We start from the raw sequence: 15902 nt of genomic DNA, 5'->3' as shown, positions 1-15902 counted from the left end.
ACAAGATGTTCCTCTTCGGAAACAAGCAATGTCGATTTTTTTATCGCGATGTATTTTCTAGTCTGTGTAACACAACCTGTGTGCTCGAATGACATCTTTTACATCGTTTCACGTCGATTCTGGAATACAAACTCACTGGAAACTCGTTTAGTTTTATGCGATCGATGCAGAGGTGGATATAGCAGCTTCAGAGATTTCCATGAACATACAGGTTTTGCGCAAACGTGCATGCAAAGAGAGGCTCGTTATCCAGGGATGTAATTGGATATATTCGAGGCTTCGTCTTCATCTTCGAAAATATTATTATTTTTTAATAGGACTGTTTCGTGGTGTATATCGCTTAAAACATACATCAGATTTAAATTAAAAACGCATTAAAAGCATCGTATACTTTCTTTGCTGATGCTATGAATTAAATTGAAATGATATTTAGAGAAGAGTAACATTTTTTTAGTACGTATATTCATCTTTTATATGTATATATTTTTTCTTTTTTACTTTAATTCTTGTAGAATAAAGCAATATATGGCAAATACTTCTAAATGCATATTTTAATTAAATTTGACAGAAATATCTTTTTTAAGCAATAAATTAAATTAAATTTTTTATTAAATTAAAATTTCTAGCTACAATTATGGCGCCACGTTTAATACGAAATGTAATAAAATTTACCTGATTTACTCATTATACATAAATTTCATATTCAATAAATAAAATTTAGAAATAGCTACATATGTACCGTTAAATACAATATTAAATAGAGATAAAAATATGAGTTTTCTTATTTTTCTATACATGAATCTTTAAGATATTTCGGGTCTTCCAGAATGAAATCCTCATATAACTTTCATTTCGAATACAACAAATATGCCGCTCGATAAAAAGCACATAAAAATTAAGCTTGCGATACTGCATATAAAAGCACCAGAGCCGACTGCGTGTATGCATAGGCGCCTGTTCGAATCGATAAAATTACGGTCCTGCATCCCCTGTTCGCGGTGATGATAACACAGATACCGACATTGCACATGCACGCAACACGATGTAAACGACCCGTACATGTATCTGCAGGTGGACGTATCATATCACACATCGCACACAGAAATATCAAACAATACAAAATCTAAACCTTCTCGCTATATTCGAGATCCTCGAAAAAATCAAGATTAATTTTCCGAGGATTAGTTTCTCTCATTGTCTATTTTTAATTCGAATAGAGAGAAACTTATTGTGTTTTTAATATATAATATTTTTATACCTATATTTTATCTTATTTTATTTGATTTATTTGTCTTCAGAGCACAATTTTAATATTTCTCCAAAAGTTGACTTGAAAATTCGTAGAACTAAAATGAAAGATTAAAACGAAGAGAGAAAGAAAGAAATTTTGCGTTCTGAATTCATCGATTCTTTCTGATTCGTCGAGATATTCTTTAAAAAAAAAGAAAAAATTCTGCAATTCTATGAAAATTACATTACTCTGATTGGCAAAAGAAAATATGACTACATAAGAAAACATGTAATCCGAATTCATGTCGCGTAACATAAATAAAATTATACATATATAATCATCTTTCTGTAGCAGTCTTACGCTCGGCATGATTTGCCTGTGTGACATGATATCTATATTTTATTCAACGAATACTAACATCGCATTCATAAAATCGTGAATGAACGCAAAATTACTGCCTTAGCTACTGGCGACATTGGCAACACGAGTGCTTGTAATATTTGATTCGGCATAAACCGTTTTTTACTACTAAAGCGCAATTCGGATATTTGTCAACGCACTCGGACGGTTCGTGCACTTCTGAAATGTAATATTAAAATATATCTATCAAGCACATCTTAAATTTGGTAAACAAATAATATATCTTACTATTATTATTGAATAATTATTAAATAATTACTCGAACTGTATTTGCTAAAATTAAGAAAAATTGAAAAAAGTAGCGTAAATTTTCTTACTTTTCGGTGGTTTGTGCACCCCTAGTACCTCTTTCTTACACGGTTCCATGTTACATTGTTGCTCCGTGGTTGGTTTCGTTATTTCTGAACAATTGGTGCTACTGATATCCTCGACGATGCATCGTACAAGTCGTGTTTGTACTCCAATTCCGCATGTTGCAGAACACTAAAGAAAAGACACAAGGATTGCATTAAATACACTTCCTAAATATAAACTGATAAAATTCTTAAAGGGAAAAATTTCTGTAACGAAAGATTCTTTAAATACAATTCATGCATTTTACCATGGACCAATTCGAGATGAACCATTCCGGCGAACATGCCGAATTTCTGCAGACTTGTTTAGTCGCTGGCTTCGGATCACTGCAATTTTTCGCAGATAGTATGACAAACTCATCATTGGTTCTAGCTATGCAAGCGATATCTCGATGTTGCATACCAACCCCGCACGAGACAGAACACTAAAAACATACAAGATACAATTAATATAAGAGATTACATTGCTATAGTGATTAAATTATATTATATAGTAATTAGAAAAAGAATAAAAAGAATTTTTTATTAAAAAGGATTATTTTGTGTGATTCTATTGTCATATTAAATCATCTAGAAAAATAAAATTATAATGTAAAAATTGTGCAACTTTGTAATCTGTATTTATGTAATTAAAAATGTGCATTTTAGAATTAAAATTAGATTTATTTAAAAAATTAATGTCATCTACGGTGATCACTTTAGCATTACGTGTTGCCACGAAGCGAGCGTTTTATTTTCTGAGTCATCTTGTACTAACGGAAGTCCATGGACCGATGAACCATTTGGCCCGATCACAGTTCATTCCTCGTTCGAAACAAGGGATCTCCGTGTCCGGCCTCTCTTTGGGATTGCAAAATAATTCGCTACCGTCAGCGCATGCCACTCGTCTAATTTTCAGACCATTTCCACATTCCGCGGAGCACTACAACAGTGACAAGTAAGTACTATACGCTGCATATCCCAAATAAACGTATATATTTTATTTTTATTTTAAAGACAAAAAGTATAAAATATATCAAATTCAATGTTTGTGTGAATATACATATTTTTATGCCAATTGAAAATATTAGATTATGTATTTAAAGTATATCGAATGTGAACGTTCTTAAAAATCAATGCATGAGAAGAATCCATAATTCTTGAATAAAAATATTCTTTTTTTAATTTAATCTTTGCTTATGCTTAGAAAAATTAAATCAACAATGTATGTATTTTATACTTTAGAAGACCATTCTGAGTACAGCCAGGGTGCATGATGTCCCATGTCCGTTACTGCATTACAAGTTGTAATTTCGCACGCTTTTTCAGATTCCGGCTTATTGGCTAGTGAACAAGGTTCTCCGGTCGTTATGCAAGTTACTGTTCGATTTCGGATTCCACGACCGCATGTCGTCGAGCACTAAAAAGTTAGCAATTATGTGACAAATCAGACGCTCGATAGATGGAGGATGAATCGAAATCAATTTTGATAGTATAAAGCAAAAAGTCCCGTTAATGTCATTTAGCTACACGTTAGGGAATCATAAAAAGTGAAAAACGTATTGACATAAAATTAATAATAAAGAATTCATACTCATAAAAAATTAATTTTATAATAATATATTTATAATGAATTTTATTATTGCACTATTATTCGTCTAAACCACATAATAATTTTTGAGCTCACATTTTAATATCTTTTTAACTAGTCTGTGTCGCGTTACACACATAATAAATATGAAGAATTATATATAATCTAATTATATATAATGTATATGTTACATATACATCCTATTAAAATATACAATCTGCATAAATTATTTTTAATTTTTAATGCGTAAAAGATACAACAATAATAATAACAATTATTAAGACTGTCTCTCATGACATTTTAATAAGAGATTAAGATAAGAGATTTCTGCCTTTTAATTCCTCATTTTCTGACCTACTTCCTAAACCGCTAAAGGTAACGTCAACAAAAATATTTAACAGATTAATGACTCACCGGACTCCAAACGGTCACTTCCCACCTGGGTGCGTCGTGTTGTGAGAGCATATGCCTCAATTTTGGGCCTGCGACAGGGCCTGTGTTGGGACAGGGGGGCAGATTGCAAGCTTCCGTGGTGTTCAGATCTAGCGGTTGAATGCACGCACCGGCAGCGACGGGTATTGTCAATCTTGCATTCAGCTCCTGAACGCATTCGACTTTCCGCGTTCTGATGCCTTCTCCGCAAGTGACCGAACATTTGCTCCACTGCTCGGCTCGCCATCTAATAACATTTCCATTTCATCGAGTACGAGAATTAAACTATCTGAATAAATTAAATTCCAGATATAGGATTATCTTTTATTTTTGTTTTACCAAGAATTCCTTAATATTTGACTCTTTTCTCAGCAAAAATGATTAAGCATTGCAGGTTCCCGATTTTTAAACAATTAAATACATGATAAAAGAATATCGATCTTGTGAATGTATTAAAAAAAATTAATCGAAAGAAGATAGGATGATGATCAGAGGATCTATTGGAGAATCACTACGAACAAAAAATATATCGATATAGATACCTGGCGGGGCAAGGATGATCGTTGCATCGCAGCGGGGGAGGATTCGGTTTTCCCACGTTGCGACAACGTTTATCATTGACAGGAGTCTGACTACTCTCACGAATGCACTCTAGAATCGTTGAACGTATGCCTGTAAATAAAGATATAGCGAATAGCTCAAATGATGTGAGTCAAGTTTTCTTATTTGATTACACATTCGATTAATTAAAATTTCATTTTCTTGGCAAAAAATTGATATTAGCCTTGTAGAAAAATTGTTAATATAAGATATAAAATATTATTTTAATAGAATTCTATTAAAATAAAATCTCAAGAAAATGACAAGAAGAATAAGAAAGACGAAAAAAATAAGATTATAATTCTGTAGCTTAAATTGCAAAAGACTTTTCATTTTCAGTTAATTAAATCAGTTAAATTCATTTTCAGTTAATAAAATAATAAAAAAATCATTAATTCCTTATCTTATTTTTATTAAAGAAATTTCAATTTCTCATTAATAAAAAAATTCATAGATAAAATAAAATGCGAGAGAAATAGCTTGTATTATGATCGACGTGATCATCGCGTTCTTTTTCTTCATTGCTTTCCGCCCGTATCGTGTCAATTTGAATTACGACATTTATTTAAATCACAGCATCGACTAACGGATGCTGTCACCTGTAATGTCTATATGTCAAATAAGTGAGCATGAAGCGAATATCAATTATGATTTCCGGCTAGCATGCTTTAGCATATCTTGATAAATGTTTACGTCTACAGTCGTCTGTTCATTCATTTTTATTTTTTCATTTTATTTAAATTATTTCATTTTATTTATCTAGTCCGATTTATATAAAAATGATTTTTAAACGCATAGATTTTTTTCATTATTGTATAAAGTAGATTCAAAATATTTCATTCGAAATATTTAATTATCACGCGCTAAAATATGTACAATTGTACCGAAACGAACATATCTCGGGTCACTTCCCACGCAATGCCACGGTGATGTCTAGACAAAGTCGTTTTCGTAATGACCTTAATTATCCAGGCGCTTTTTGCTTAATTGTCCGTTTAATCGACTTCTTACGACAGATCCAAAATGATGACTTGAAATTACATGGCCTTTTTACATCGACGACATTTTATATTGTCGTTGAACTTTACATTGAAATATCATATAGCTATCATACATTCAATTTATTATTTTACAATAATATTTATTTTTTATTAGCGATGAATTATTGTATATTCTCTTCAAGAATGCTTTTATTATACTAAAAAAATAATCGCAAGAAGTAATTAAATGTAATTATAAGTAAATAATTAAATGTTATGAAAACATGTCCCATATATTAAGAAAATGCTTATACATCAAGATACATGACGGTGACTGTTAATTTGACCAACAAGCTTTATATTATGGCGGTCACACAATTAAACATTTATGTTATATAATCATAAATATTTAATCGCGTGCAATTTAGAATATATTTGGCGTACATTAATAGTACTTATTCGCTAAATTCATTTATTTCTCGGACACTGTAATATTTTATAAAATATATGAGAGATACGCGAAAATGCATTATGAGGAATATCGGAAGTTAATATCGATCGAAATTCAATATCAATTTCAACGTTGGAATTATAATACCGCGTATCACGTCTCGAAAATTACATGTGTTGAAATATTTATCAGGGCTCGCACAATCTAAGCACAATAAAATCGCGTTTCCATCTTAAAATTCCATAAAATCACGAAATATGAATTTTACTGAAAATTCTTTATTTTTCCAAACTATCACTCATTATTTGCCATATACTGAATAAATCGACATTTTAATTATTTTATTTCTAAATCACTGCCTTTTATTAAATAATATATCATCAATATGAAACTTTTCCAGTTACAATACACAATATTTCTAGCACACAAGTATTGCTTGATATTGATTACGTGCGATTAATTATTGCATTCTTACCTCCTCCGCATTCCTTCGAGCAAGGAGAGTAGCCGATTATTTTCCAGGCAAACTTTTTTTTCTTTTTCCTCATCGTCTTTGACTTTAGCTTATTACCCACTATCACCGTAGTCGGCGGATGCGTCACCTCTTCCTTCCGTTCGCCGCCGTGCAGATTGCGATTGCGACGCGTCGGAGATAAATCGGTTCGTCGATTTGATCTGGAAGATAGAAAGAGCAACGTGCTGTACGAACGAAGACAAATCGTGCAGCTTGATTCGCGAGAAGCTCTCGCATAGATTCCTGTGTCATGCAAAGGAGTATCGGCGGAATCTGAGTCGAACGACCGCTGCATGAAAGACTTGCCACAAGATATATTACAGATGTTACGATTAAACAATAAAGACAAAAACGAAAAATTAAATGTTAAAGATGGAAGGAAATGCAAAAATAAAAACAATAAAGACAACGAAAAATTAAATGTTAAAGATGGGAGGAAATGCAAAAGAAAAAATGTAAAATTATTCAATATAATTAAACTATAAATATATCTAATATATCTAATAAACTAATATGCTATAGATACGCAATTTATAATTTTAATATTTGATGTTAAGAGAACATCTTTGAGAATCAGTATCTCTAACAACTCGTGTAATATATCGCTATAGAAATTTTAATAAGAGAGTGTGTGTGAATGTATTTACATTCTTGTAACTGGTACCCGCACGGTCACATGAGCATCTGGACTAGGTATCTCATTGCCCCGATCATTCGATCCTGCGGAAAGAAATAAAGCATTATAAATTTATGATCTATAATTGGCGATTTTTAATTATATATAATTAATTGTCGAGGAAGCGATTACCTGCGATAAGCAGCGGCGGTGCAATCACCGCTTTACTATCCGACACTTCCTGTATAGGTAGCATGTATTTGTACACAACGCCTGAATTTAATTCTATGGATAAAATCTATGAAATATATGAACAATAATATTAGTAACAAAGATTCAATTATGGATCAAAAGGTCTAAATGCATTAAAAAATATATATATTACGTAATTGAAAATTGCAATGCAAATATAAAATATACAAATAATAAATCAACAAATAATAAATAATACAAATAATAAATAATAAATCAAATAAAGAAGCAAGCAACAATTACTTCATCTTCAAATTATATAAAAATGATATTGGTAATTACATAATAAATAAGCAAACAAAATTAGAGAGATAAAAATTTATGAATAAAATTGTGTTCGTAAATTTTCCTAACACAAGTTATCTATATAATTAAACGAATAATTAATCTGCTCTGGATCGGTTAACGAAAAGACGATAATATAGCAGTACCTCTAAATGTAAAGACTCGTTCAACGGTCCAGTCGCTAAGATACACTCCATACGGTTTCTATCGCCCCTCTGGTATGTTAATGTCGTACCAGCCGCTTTATAAGTACCACTGGGACTGTAAGACCGCGGTCCGTTTAGGATGTAACTGCCGTTACTGTCTTTCAACGCTGCGAATAGATCGATCGTTTGTTAACCAGCATACCACTATTGTAGCATCGCGAGTAAAAACCGTCGCTTAATATTACTCGCCTCTGCTTTTGCTAGCATATTACTAACATTTTATTCCAGAAGTAAAAACGTTTATAATTATTAGCGATTATCAGTGATTATTTTTATCGGATTATTTTTTTCTAATGTAACATGATCTTTCTAAATAAGAAATTTAAGAGAAAAGAAGAAGATATTAAACTAATATTTTTATTTTTAAAATTATTGTTTTAATTTCTTGAAAAAAATGCATTATTAAATCAAACAAATGCAATATTTTATCAATCGATTTTGTTGATTGAATAATAAATTGTTGATTGCAAGTTTCCAGTGCTGCTGCATCTAATCCACTTAGGAAACATAGAAGATGCGATCTCTCTTCAATTTTGCCAAGCTCAATTCTCGAGTTCTATTCCCGATATATTCCAAGACTGCATTTCACGATATTTCTAGATAGAGATATTAAATAGACTCTTATTCTCTAACATATAAAAATATATTTTTTTTATATGTTTTTCAAAGAAATTTTCTAAAAATGATTTTGTTAAATAAAAAAATTTTTCTTTAAGTCAGAAAAATGATAATTACTTCATATTAATTCATAAAGTTATTTTACATTGATAAATCGTCGATGTTACCTAAAAAATTGCTGCTGAACCGTAGCTCGGATATGTTGAGTGACATGGCGCCCTTTGGAATCGTGGTCACCTGCTGATGACCCTTGGGCAAATTCGGTTCCATGAAGATACCTTCGAACAATCTGCATTCCTTACCCTGGCCACCACACACACCGCAGGCATCCATCGTCACTCCGGAACCCACTACCCCGTCGCATCCTACAGGCTAAATGACAAACACATGCAAGTTTCCAGTGCTGTTGCACCTAATTCACTTAGGAAACATAGAAGATGCAATCTCCCTTCAATTTTGTCAAGCTCAATTCTCGAGCTCTATTCCAAGACTGCATTTCACGGTATGTTTTTAGATAGAGATATTAAATAGACTTATTCTCTTTAACATATAAAAATGTATTTTTCTTGTATGTTTTTTAAAGAAATAATTTTCTAAAAATGTTCCAGCCGTTTATCGAAAAAAAACCGACTGTGTTGAATCAAAATAACGAAAAATAACTGAAAAACACACAGGCTTATTATTTTTTGTACAGTGCTTGGGCAACTTGTCAAAATCGGAGAAATTCCTAGCATTAGTTGATAAACGCCTGGTGTATCAAGCGTAGGTACAATGAACCCCGATGCCGACAGGAAAAAGAAATGAAAGAGGGGGTCGTGCGCGGCAAAGGGCCAAAAGCACGATTAAATGTACGGGTCAATAGCGATCTCGTCGATCGTATCGTATCGCACCCCGGTCGGTCATTAATTTCCGGCATCGTTCCTCTCGCATATCGCTCGCGCTATTCATACCTTGCATTGTCCGGCGACGCAGAGCCACCGTTCGCCGCTGCGTTCCGTCAAAATCCCGTTGCTGCCGCGTCCGCGAAGATTCGGAGCATCGCAGGGCGTGCCATCCATTACTGCCGGTTCAAGCGTTGCGTAAAAACGCTCGCCGACTGCACGGCAATTGAGCGCGCAGGAGTTCGGCGCTGGAGAACAACAGTGATCGCGATTAGGCCAGGCGGAAGTTAGGTCACCGGGCCTGCCCGTTAGGCTACGCGTCATCGTCGCATCGGTTGGACACCGACGTCACCGGCTCATTTAAATAAGCACAAACGTGCCTTCTTGTATTATTTTATAAAATAATATTTTATAAAATCGCACTTCTCGAAAGGCAAGGAATTTTACATATGTATCTTATATATCTTGTATATTTCGACATCATTAGATATTAAAATTGATAATCGGCATATCCTGACGATCAGCTGATTACTTGAAATGTTTTATAATTTTTTTATAATTCTCATATATAATATAATAATAATAAGGAATAAATTAAATAATAATAATAATAATGAATTAATATAATAATAATATAATAATAAGGGATGAATTAAATTAGACTCTTGAAATTAAATCGATATCAGTGTAAAATTAATTTCTTCAAATTTTAAATTTTCTCCCGTAATGTTAAGAAACATAAAAAATATATTAAAATTCAAATTATTATATCTATGTGAATAAAAAAGAAGAATAATCTACTTCCTTTTCTATAAAATGTAATTATTCGATTATATTATTAATTAAAGGATATATTTCTTAGAGAGCGGTCTCTCTTTGCCTATCTGAAATTGGAAATTATCACGTCATCGTTTTCAGACTCACCGTCCACGAAGGGTATCCAGACGTAACTGCGACCCTTATACGTCTTCTCATTGTACTTGGCGCACTGTTCTGCCCGCAAGTCTTCCGCAAAGTTCGGGCATTCCTGCACAAACGCATATTGGATTAATTAAACTTGCAGTAATTAAGGATCGATCGAGAGGGAGGAGGGAGACGATGGTCGTCGAGAAAGAGACGGTCCGGTTTCCGGGGAGGAAAAAAAACCCGGCGCGATCGATCGCGTCGCTTTTTACAGCACGTCGTGCTTTTCCCAAAGCGCCGAGGGTAAATAAAGGCAAAATTATTTGCGGCCAGGCGAAAAAAAAAGAAAAACTCGCATTCCGAGCCGCCGTGCACGCCGAGAGGAAGTTCGTATATTCGCGCAAACATGCGAATACCGGCACGTGTAGTGTGTTACGTGCGCGGCCGCATTGCAATTTCCGGGTAGACTATTAATTGCCGGCGAACGAAACGGTGGTTACTTTGCCCGGGGGCATGTTTGCGAATCGCGAATGCAGCTCGGAAATGTAGTCCCGGGTATCGAGCTCGAAGATAAATATTACTGCACGAGGCGCCGCCGCTTTTTTTCCCAGGTAATAACGGATAACGAAGCCGTATGGTTCGGTTAACTTTTCAAGCCAACTTCATTGTATCGCTATTTTAATTTCAGGAGCAATTCAAAGCGATTTTAATTTAAAGCTTTAACATTAACGAAAATTGTTGTTTTAACGAGAGAATTTTTTAAACTGGCAACAATGTGCAAAATAATACGTGTAATTGGCTAGGAACACTGTACGCCAATGAGTCTGATCGGAACACGTCGAGAAGTAAACAGACCTTCTCGTGAAATTTTTATTATCACCAAGGACTAATCGACACCAGCGAAGCGTTCTTCTCTCTCCCTCCCTTTGCTCGATACCAGGCAAAGCCATCCATTACACGGAGATCTTTAGTTTCGTAAATGGTGATTATTCTTATGAATTTTACAACACACGCATGCCGGGCCATGGTATATAAATCGTCGTCGTGCGCATCCTTAATTGGCTTACGCGATGATTTGTTCGCGACTCGTGACGCACCGTCGAGAGGAAAATCCTAAGGAGCGTGCCCTACACACGCATGAGTCTACGTGATATAGACACATCCATTGATATATATGGCATCGTAGAAGTAGTGATACGTATGAGCATGTATATGAATTTTATGGACGAGCAAGTTTACATGGTTAATCGTCGGTTCAGAGCTCTAATAACCGCATAAGAAACAAGGCCACCATCCGACATGAGAAAATGGAGCGAGTGCTTATAATTCAAAAGAATGCTTACTTCATAAAAAGAATGTGATTATCTCTTTTTGCGTTGCAAATATTTTTTTTAAAGGAAATTTAAATTTTAGATTAAAGCATCGATAAAATTACACAGATACTGATATAAGCATAATTGACTAATCAATAAGATACTATTTATACGAACTAATCTCATTGTAAAGTCATTTCGAGAGACTTCAAAAATATATCTCTAAAATAATTCTTCAGATGCATATGCTTTATATTCTATCATCTGTTTTTTATACAATTTAAAATCTTAATAATTTTAAAATTAATTTAATTAATTTTTAAAATTATTTAAAAAATTTTTAATTAATTTAAAAATTCCTCTAATTTTTCTCAATAAAAGCGAAAATTATGCGACGACTTACCTGTGTATTGCACGTGTGGTAGCGCTTATATGTGCCGATACAAATAGGTCTGACGCTACTCGTATCATTCTCCGAGATAATACTTCGCCTCCTTAAGAGTCTCCTGAAATGAATCGCTCGCATTAGCTCACACATCGAGTCAAACGAGCGAATAGCGCGCAGTGTATCTTGATTTTTTAATGCCGAGTGTATAAATTTTTTACAGAGCATCATGCTAATCTCGAGATCAAAGGAGAGAGACTTTATGCGATAAAAATGAACGAATCGATTACCTGCGCATCTAATTTAATAATAATGTTGCTGTGCTATGCGAAAGAAACACACACGATTACGCTTATTATTGCATGGAAGGATAATTGCTCGATATATTGTACTTTTTATATTTCCTGTAAAATCGAGTACAATAATTGGAGTACTTAAATTTATATTTTTTCTCTCTCTTTTTCTCTCATAAATTATTTTATCTTTCAAACATTTTATCTTTTAAACATTTTAATATCAATTAAATTGCCCCCTTAATTTTTATTATCTTAGGTGATTCAGTAATTTTTATTGTATTAAAGGGAACTCAAATTTAAAGCCACGAAACGATTTGCAATTACGAGAAATTGGGTATCCCTCATTTACTATAGTGAACTCGTCGCGAGATTTATACTGCAAGTCACGTAACGGCTCACAGTAGCGTTACGAAGGTGTAAATGTCAGCGGCGATAACAACACGTTTCTGCCCTCGAGAGAAGCTCGCGAGAGTCCTTCTTTCTCTCTCTCTCTCTCTCTCTCTCTCTCTCTCTCTCTCTCTCTCTTACTCTAAACGGCCTGCCGGTATATAATCTTCTTACGCTACTGATCCGTAATTTGCACGCTGCTTTATAGCTAACCGGACAGAGCATATAGGGTGTGCGGAACTTGTATGCTAAACTTGTATCTTCTAACTTGAAGCATATGAATTTAAATCACTCACAAATATTTTCTACTTTAATTTCATATTTTTTTATTCTTTGAGATATGGTTTTTTTATTTTAACAAATATATAATCGTGAAATAAAATTTTATCAACGACAAAATTCGTTTAAAAAATAAAGTTTCAAGGGGAACACATTGTATTTACTTAAGTAAATAACGGTTCGTTAACTCGGTTTCAAACTCATGCATCGAGTGCATAGTAAATATTTATACGAATACGACGGTATACAATCTTAAGTAGAAGTTTCAAATAAGATAAAAAGTTTCATCGAAGCTCTCATGTTCGTGATGTAAATAAAAATATATAGGTTTACGTTATAATATATAAATACTATCCTATAAGAGAAAACTGTCCATTTATTCAAAGGTAGAAAAAAACGTTTTATAATATTGCAAATAATTTTTCTTCAAAAGACAAAAAATACATTTAAAAATCAATCTTTAGACTTATTTTTCTTGCTCTATATTTTATTAAGAAAGTTTTCATTAAAAGATTTTTTTTTTTAAATAAAAATCTATAATATATTTTTTATGGCTGCTATATAACATGCAGTATTACAAAAAGAAGAATTAAATAATCTGTTTAATAAGATACGCGAGATGCGCGACGAATCCGAGGCACCCTGTATACGTTTTATGGATAGGAAGAAACCGAAGAAGATCGATGGTGATCGATCAATTGAGGAGCAACTCGTAGGAATAGCGTATTCGCGCACGTGAGTTCAAAGTTCCGCGCGGTTATGCAGCGACTTCGCCTTGCGAGTGCTTATGATCTAAATTGCGCGAGACCCTAACGGTATCGTGAGGCGTGTGATTATTGTTAGAATCGACCAAGCATTATCGCAAGGTGCTTTGCATTCGAACCGCGATGCCATACGATTACCGGTCCCGTCATGACCTCCCGCAAAAGATGCGTGGCCTCCCCCCGTCCCGCGAGGACAAAGGTGAAGCAAGGTGTGGAAATCATTAATTGAGCGTGAAGATATTTGGACGGCGTACCATATGGTGTTCGATCTTCGTACTTAACAAGCGCTCGTCGCTTTTATTTTATTTAAAAATACAAACAAGTGTGAAGGAAATCAGCTGTAATTTATAACATCGTGTACTTTTTTTCTTATTAAATTGTCAGCTTTATAACATAATCGGCTGTCTTATTTAGCATTTTATGTTATATTCATTATTATGTATATTTTAAGATTTTTGATATAATTCACATTATATTAATGCGCGTATACACTCACCGTAAAGGAATGCATTCTCGAGATTGAGACTGGACACCAGTGCCGCATGATCTGGAGCATTCGTTCCACGAGCTCCATGTGCCCCAAGTTCCTCTCACCCTATTATCACGTCCAATTCCAAATTGAGTTCTTTCTTGTAACATATGATACACCTGAAAAAATCAACACTGTTGCATTAATCAGTTTTTTAGCGAGCGATAATTTTGAAATTTAAAACCGAAATTTATTTTAAAATCATGAAAAAGATAACGATTTTCGCAAATAAAAAGAAACTTGTTATATGTATTTTTACATTAATAATAACAATGCAAATTTACAAAAACTGCATTTCATTAAAATCTATATTTATGTATTTTATCTTTCAAAATTTACAATACTTTTCTAGTAAATAACTTGTATATATTTGATCATAATTTTATATAACAAATACATTTTTATATAAACTTATCTTGAGAGATATTATTTCTGATTTTATTATTTCGGATCTTCAATTATCATCTCTGTATCTCTATCTTTTTACAAGAAATATCTTCACGTTCGCGTGAAGAGCGATGATAGATTTGTAGAAAAAAAAAGTACCGAAGCAAGTATCCAGGTGGTAATTAAACGATGGAGATAGATGGAAGAAGATAGTATGCGTCTAGTATTCCTGTTAATCACACGCCGGCATCATAGAGCACAAACTGTTTGTTCGGTAATTAATATCGCTACCGCGAACGAGATTCCAATTAGACCGTGCGCTTCGGTATCGTGGACTCTTGTCGTGATTAATTAAACGAAGGATCGATTACCGTATTGCACACACGGCGCTGAATTTACAGTACTTCGATCTATCTCTGAGCACCACGGGCTATCCGTTGTATTAACTTCTGCCGGAAGTTCGCTAATGTAGCATCGCTCTACGGTAAGAAAGGCTCGATTCTCACGTGAAGATTTCCCGTGCTTCACGCTTCATATCCGATCCTCCCTCCAATCACGCTCGTCTAATTAATCAAACGGACGAGTCGCATATCTCATGCTCGCACGCGAATTATACGCGTAATATTTCGAGCCTGGAATACAAATTGTCGATTTCGACGAACCTCGCGCGAGACGAATAACAACCGTTAAATCTTGAACGGCTTCTTAAATGCGACTTTTGTTCCACCCACGTTCGTCGACCGTTGCTAGATCACTTCTATTTTTAACGGGCCGATAATGATTCAGATTTCGTAGAGGAGAACATACATTACGCGCGATTAAATTTTTCGTAAACATCATGCGTCTTTGCTAACGGCGAATTTTGAATTCGGACGGGAGCATGTAGTCGCTTTTTTGTAAGTCGTTAACCCCGAGACCAACAGACTAATACTTCCTTAATGCCCCGGCATTAACTCCGGAACGTTAATCACAGCACTTATACAGCACAGCCGTGCACAAAGAGGGAAATATATACTTCACGTTAGATATACATAAAAAAAAAAGTTTATAATGCAATATAGGAAACTAAAACTTGATTGAGAATAAATTCATAGTACAAAGACACAGTACTTTTCGTATTAAACAATAAAAAAAAATTGACTATACGATTTAATCGAGTCAACATTTTGTTTAAAATTAATTCTAATATAAAATCAATGGAAATTATGGGAAAATAATATATGCATCTTAAAAATAACAAATTATGATTA

The 15902-nt window shown here is 33.8% G+C and overlaps 1 protein-coding gene across 5 annotated transcripts in view; it reads right to left on the bottom strand.

Annotated features, from left to right (window-relative positions):
• Window positions 1-591: 591 nt before the first annotated feature.
• The window catches only part of LOC145968063 (ADAMTS-like protein 4), a 72772-nt gene continuing 57461 nt past the window's right edge, over window positions 592-15902 (bottom strand). For 3 of the 5 annotated variants that reach the window (XM_083093292.1, XM_083093294.1, XM_083093293.1), the window contains 16 exons: window positions 14233-14384; window positions 12029-12131; window positions 10334-10436; window positions 9479-9657; window positions 8696-8900; window positions 7851-8017; window positions 7360-7465; window positions 7199-7271; window positions 6513-6712; window positions 4549-4678; window positions 3989-4253; window positions 3224-3403; window positions 2762-2926; window positions 2253-2429; window positions 1969-2134; window positions 592-1810 (listed from right to left, as the gene is read on the bottom strand). In XM_083093292.1, coding sequence (XP_082949418.1) covers window positions 1695-1810; window positions 1969-2134; window positions 2253-2429; window positions 2762-2926; window positions 3224-3403; window positions 3989-4253; window positions 4549-4678; window positions 6513-6712; window positions 7199-7271; window positions 7360-7465; window positions 7851-8017; window positions 8696-8900; window positions 9479-9657; window positions 10334-10436; window positions 12029-12131; window positions 14233-14384 — 2487 coding nt within the window. In that variant the 3' untranslated portion in view covers window positions 592-1694. Of the gene's footprint in view, window positions 1811-1968; window positions 2135-2252; window positions 2430-2701; window positions 2927-3223; window positions 3404-3988; window positions 4254-4548; window positions 4679-6512; window positions 6713-7198; window positions 7272-7359; window positions 7466-7850; window positions 8018-8695; window positions 8901-9478; window positions 9658-10333; window positions 10437-12028; window positions 12132-14232; window positions 14385-15902 lie in introns of those variants that run through there. The other 2 variants (XM_083093295.1, XM_083093296.1) reach the window with 2 other exon arrangements.

The sequence above is a fragment of the Camponotus vicinus genome, unplaced genomic scaffold (assembly GCF_025532165.1).
Source record: "Camponotus vicinus isolate PSW18456_S1 unplaced genomic scaffold, iyCamVici1.0 SCAF_3, whole genome shotgun sequence".
NCBI classification, from domain to species: Eukaryota; Metazoa; Arthropoda; class Insecta; order Hymenoptera; family Formicidae; genus Camponotus; species Camponotus vicinus.
This window is presented reverse-complemented; position numbering and strand designations above follow the sequence as displayed.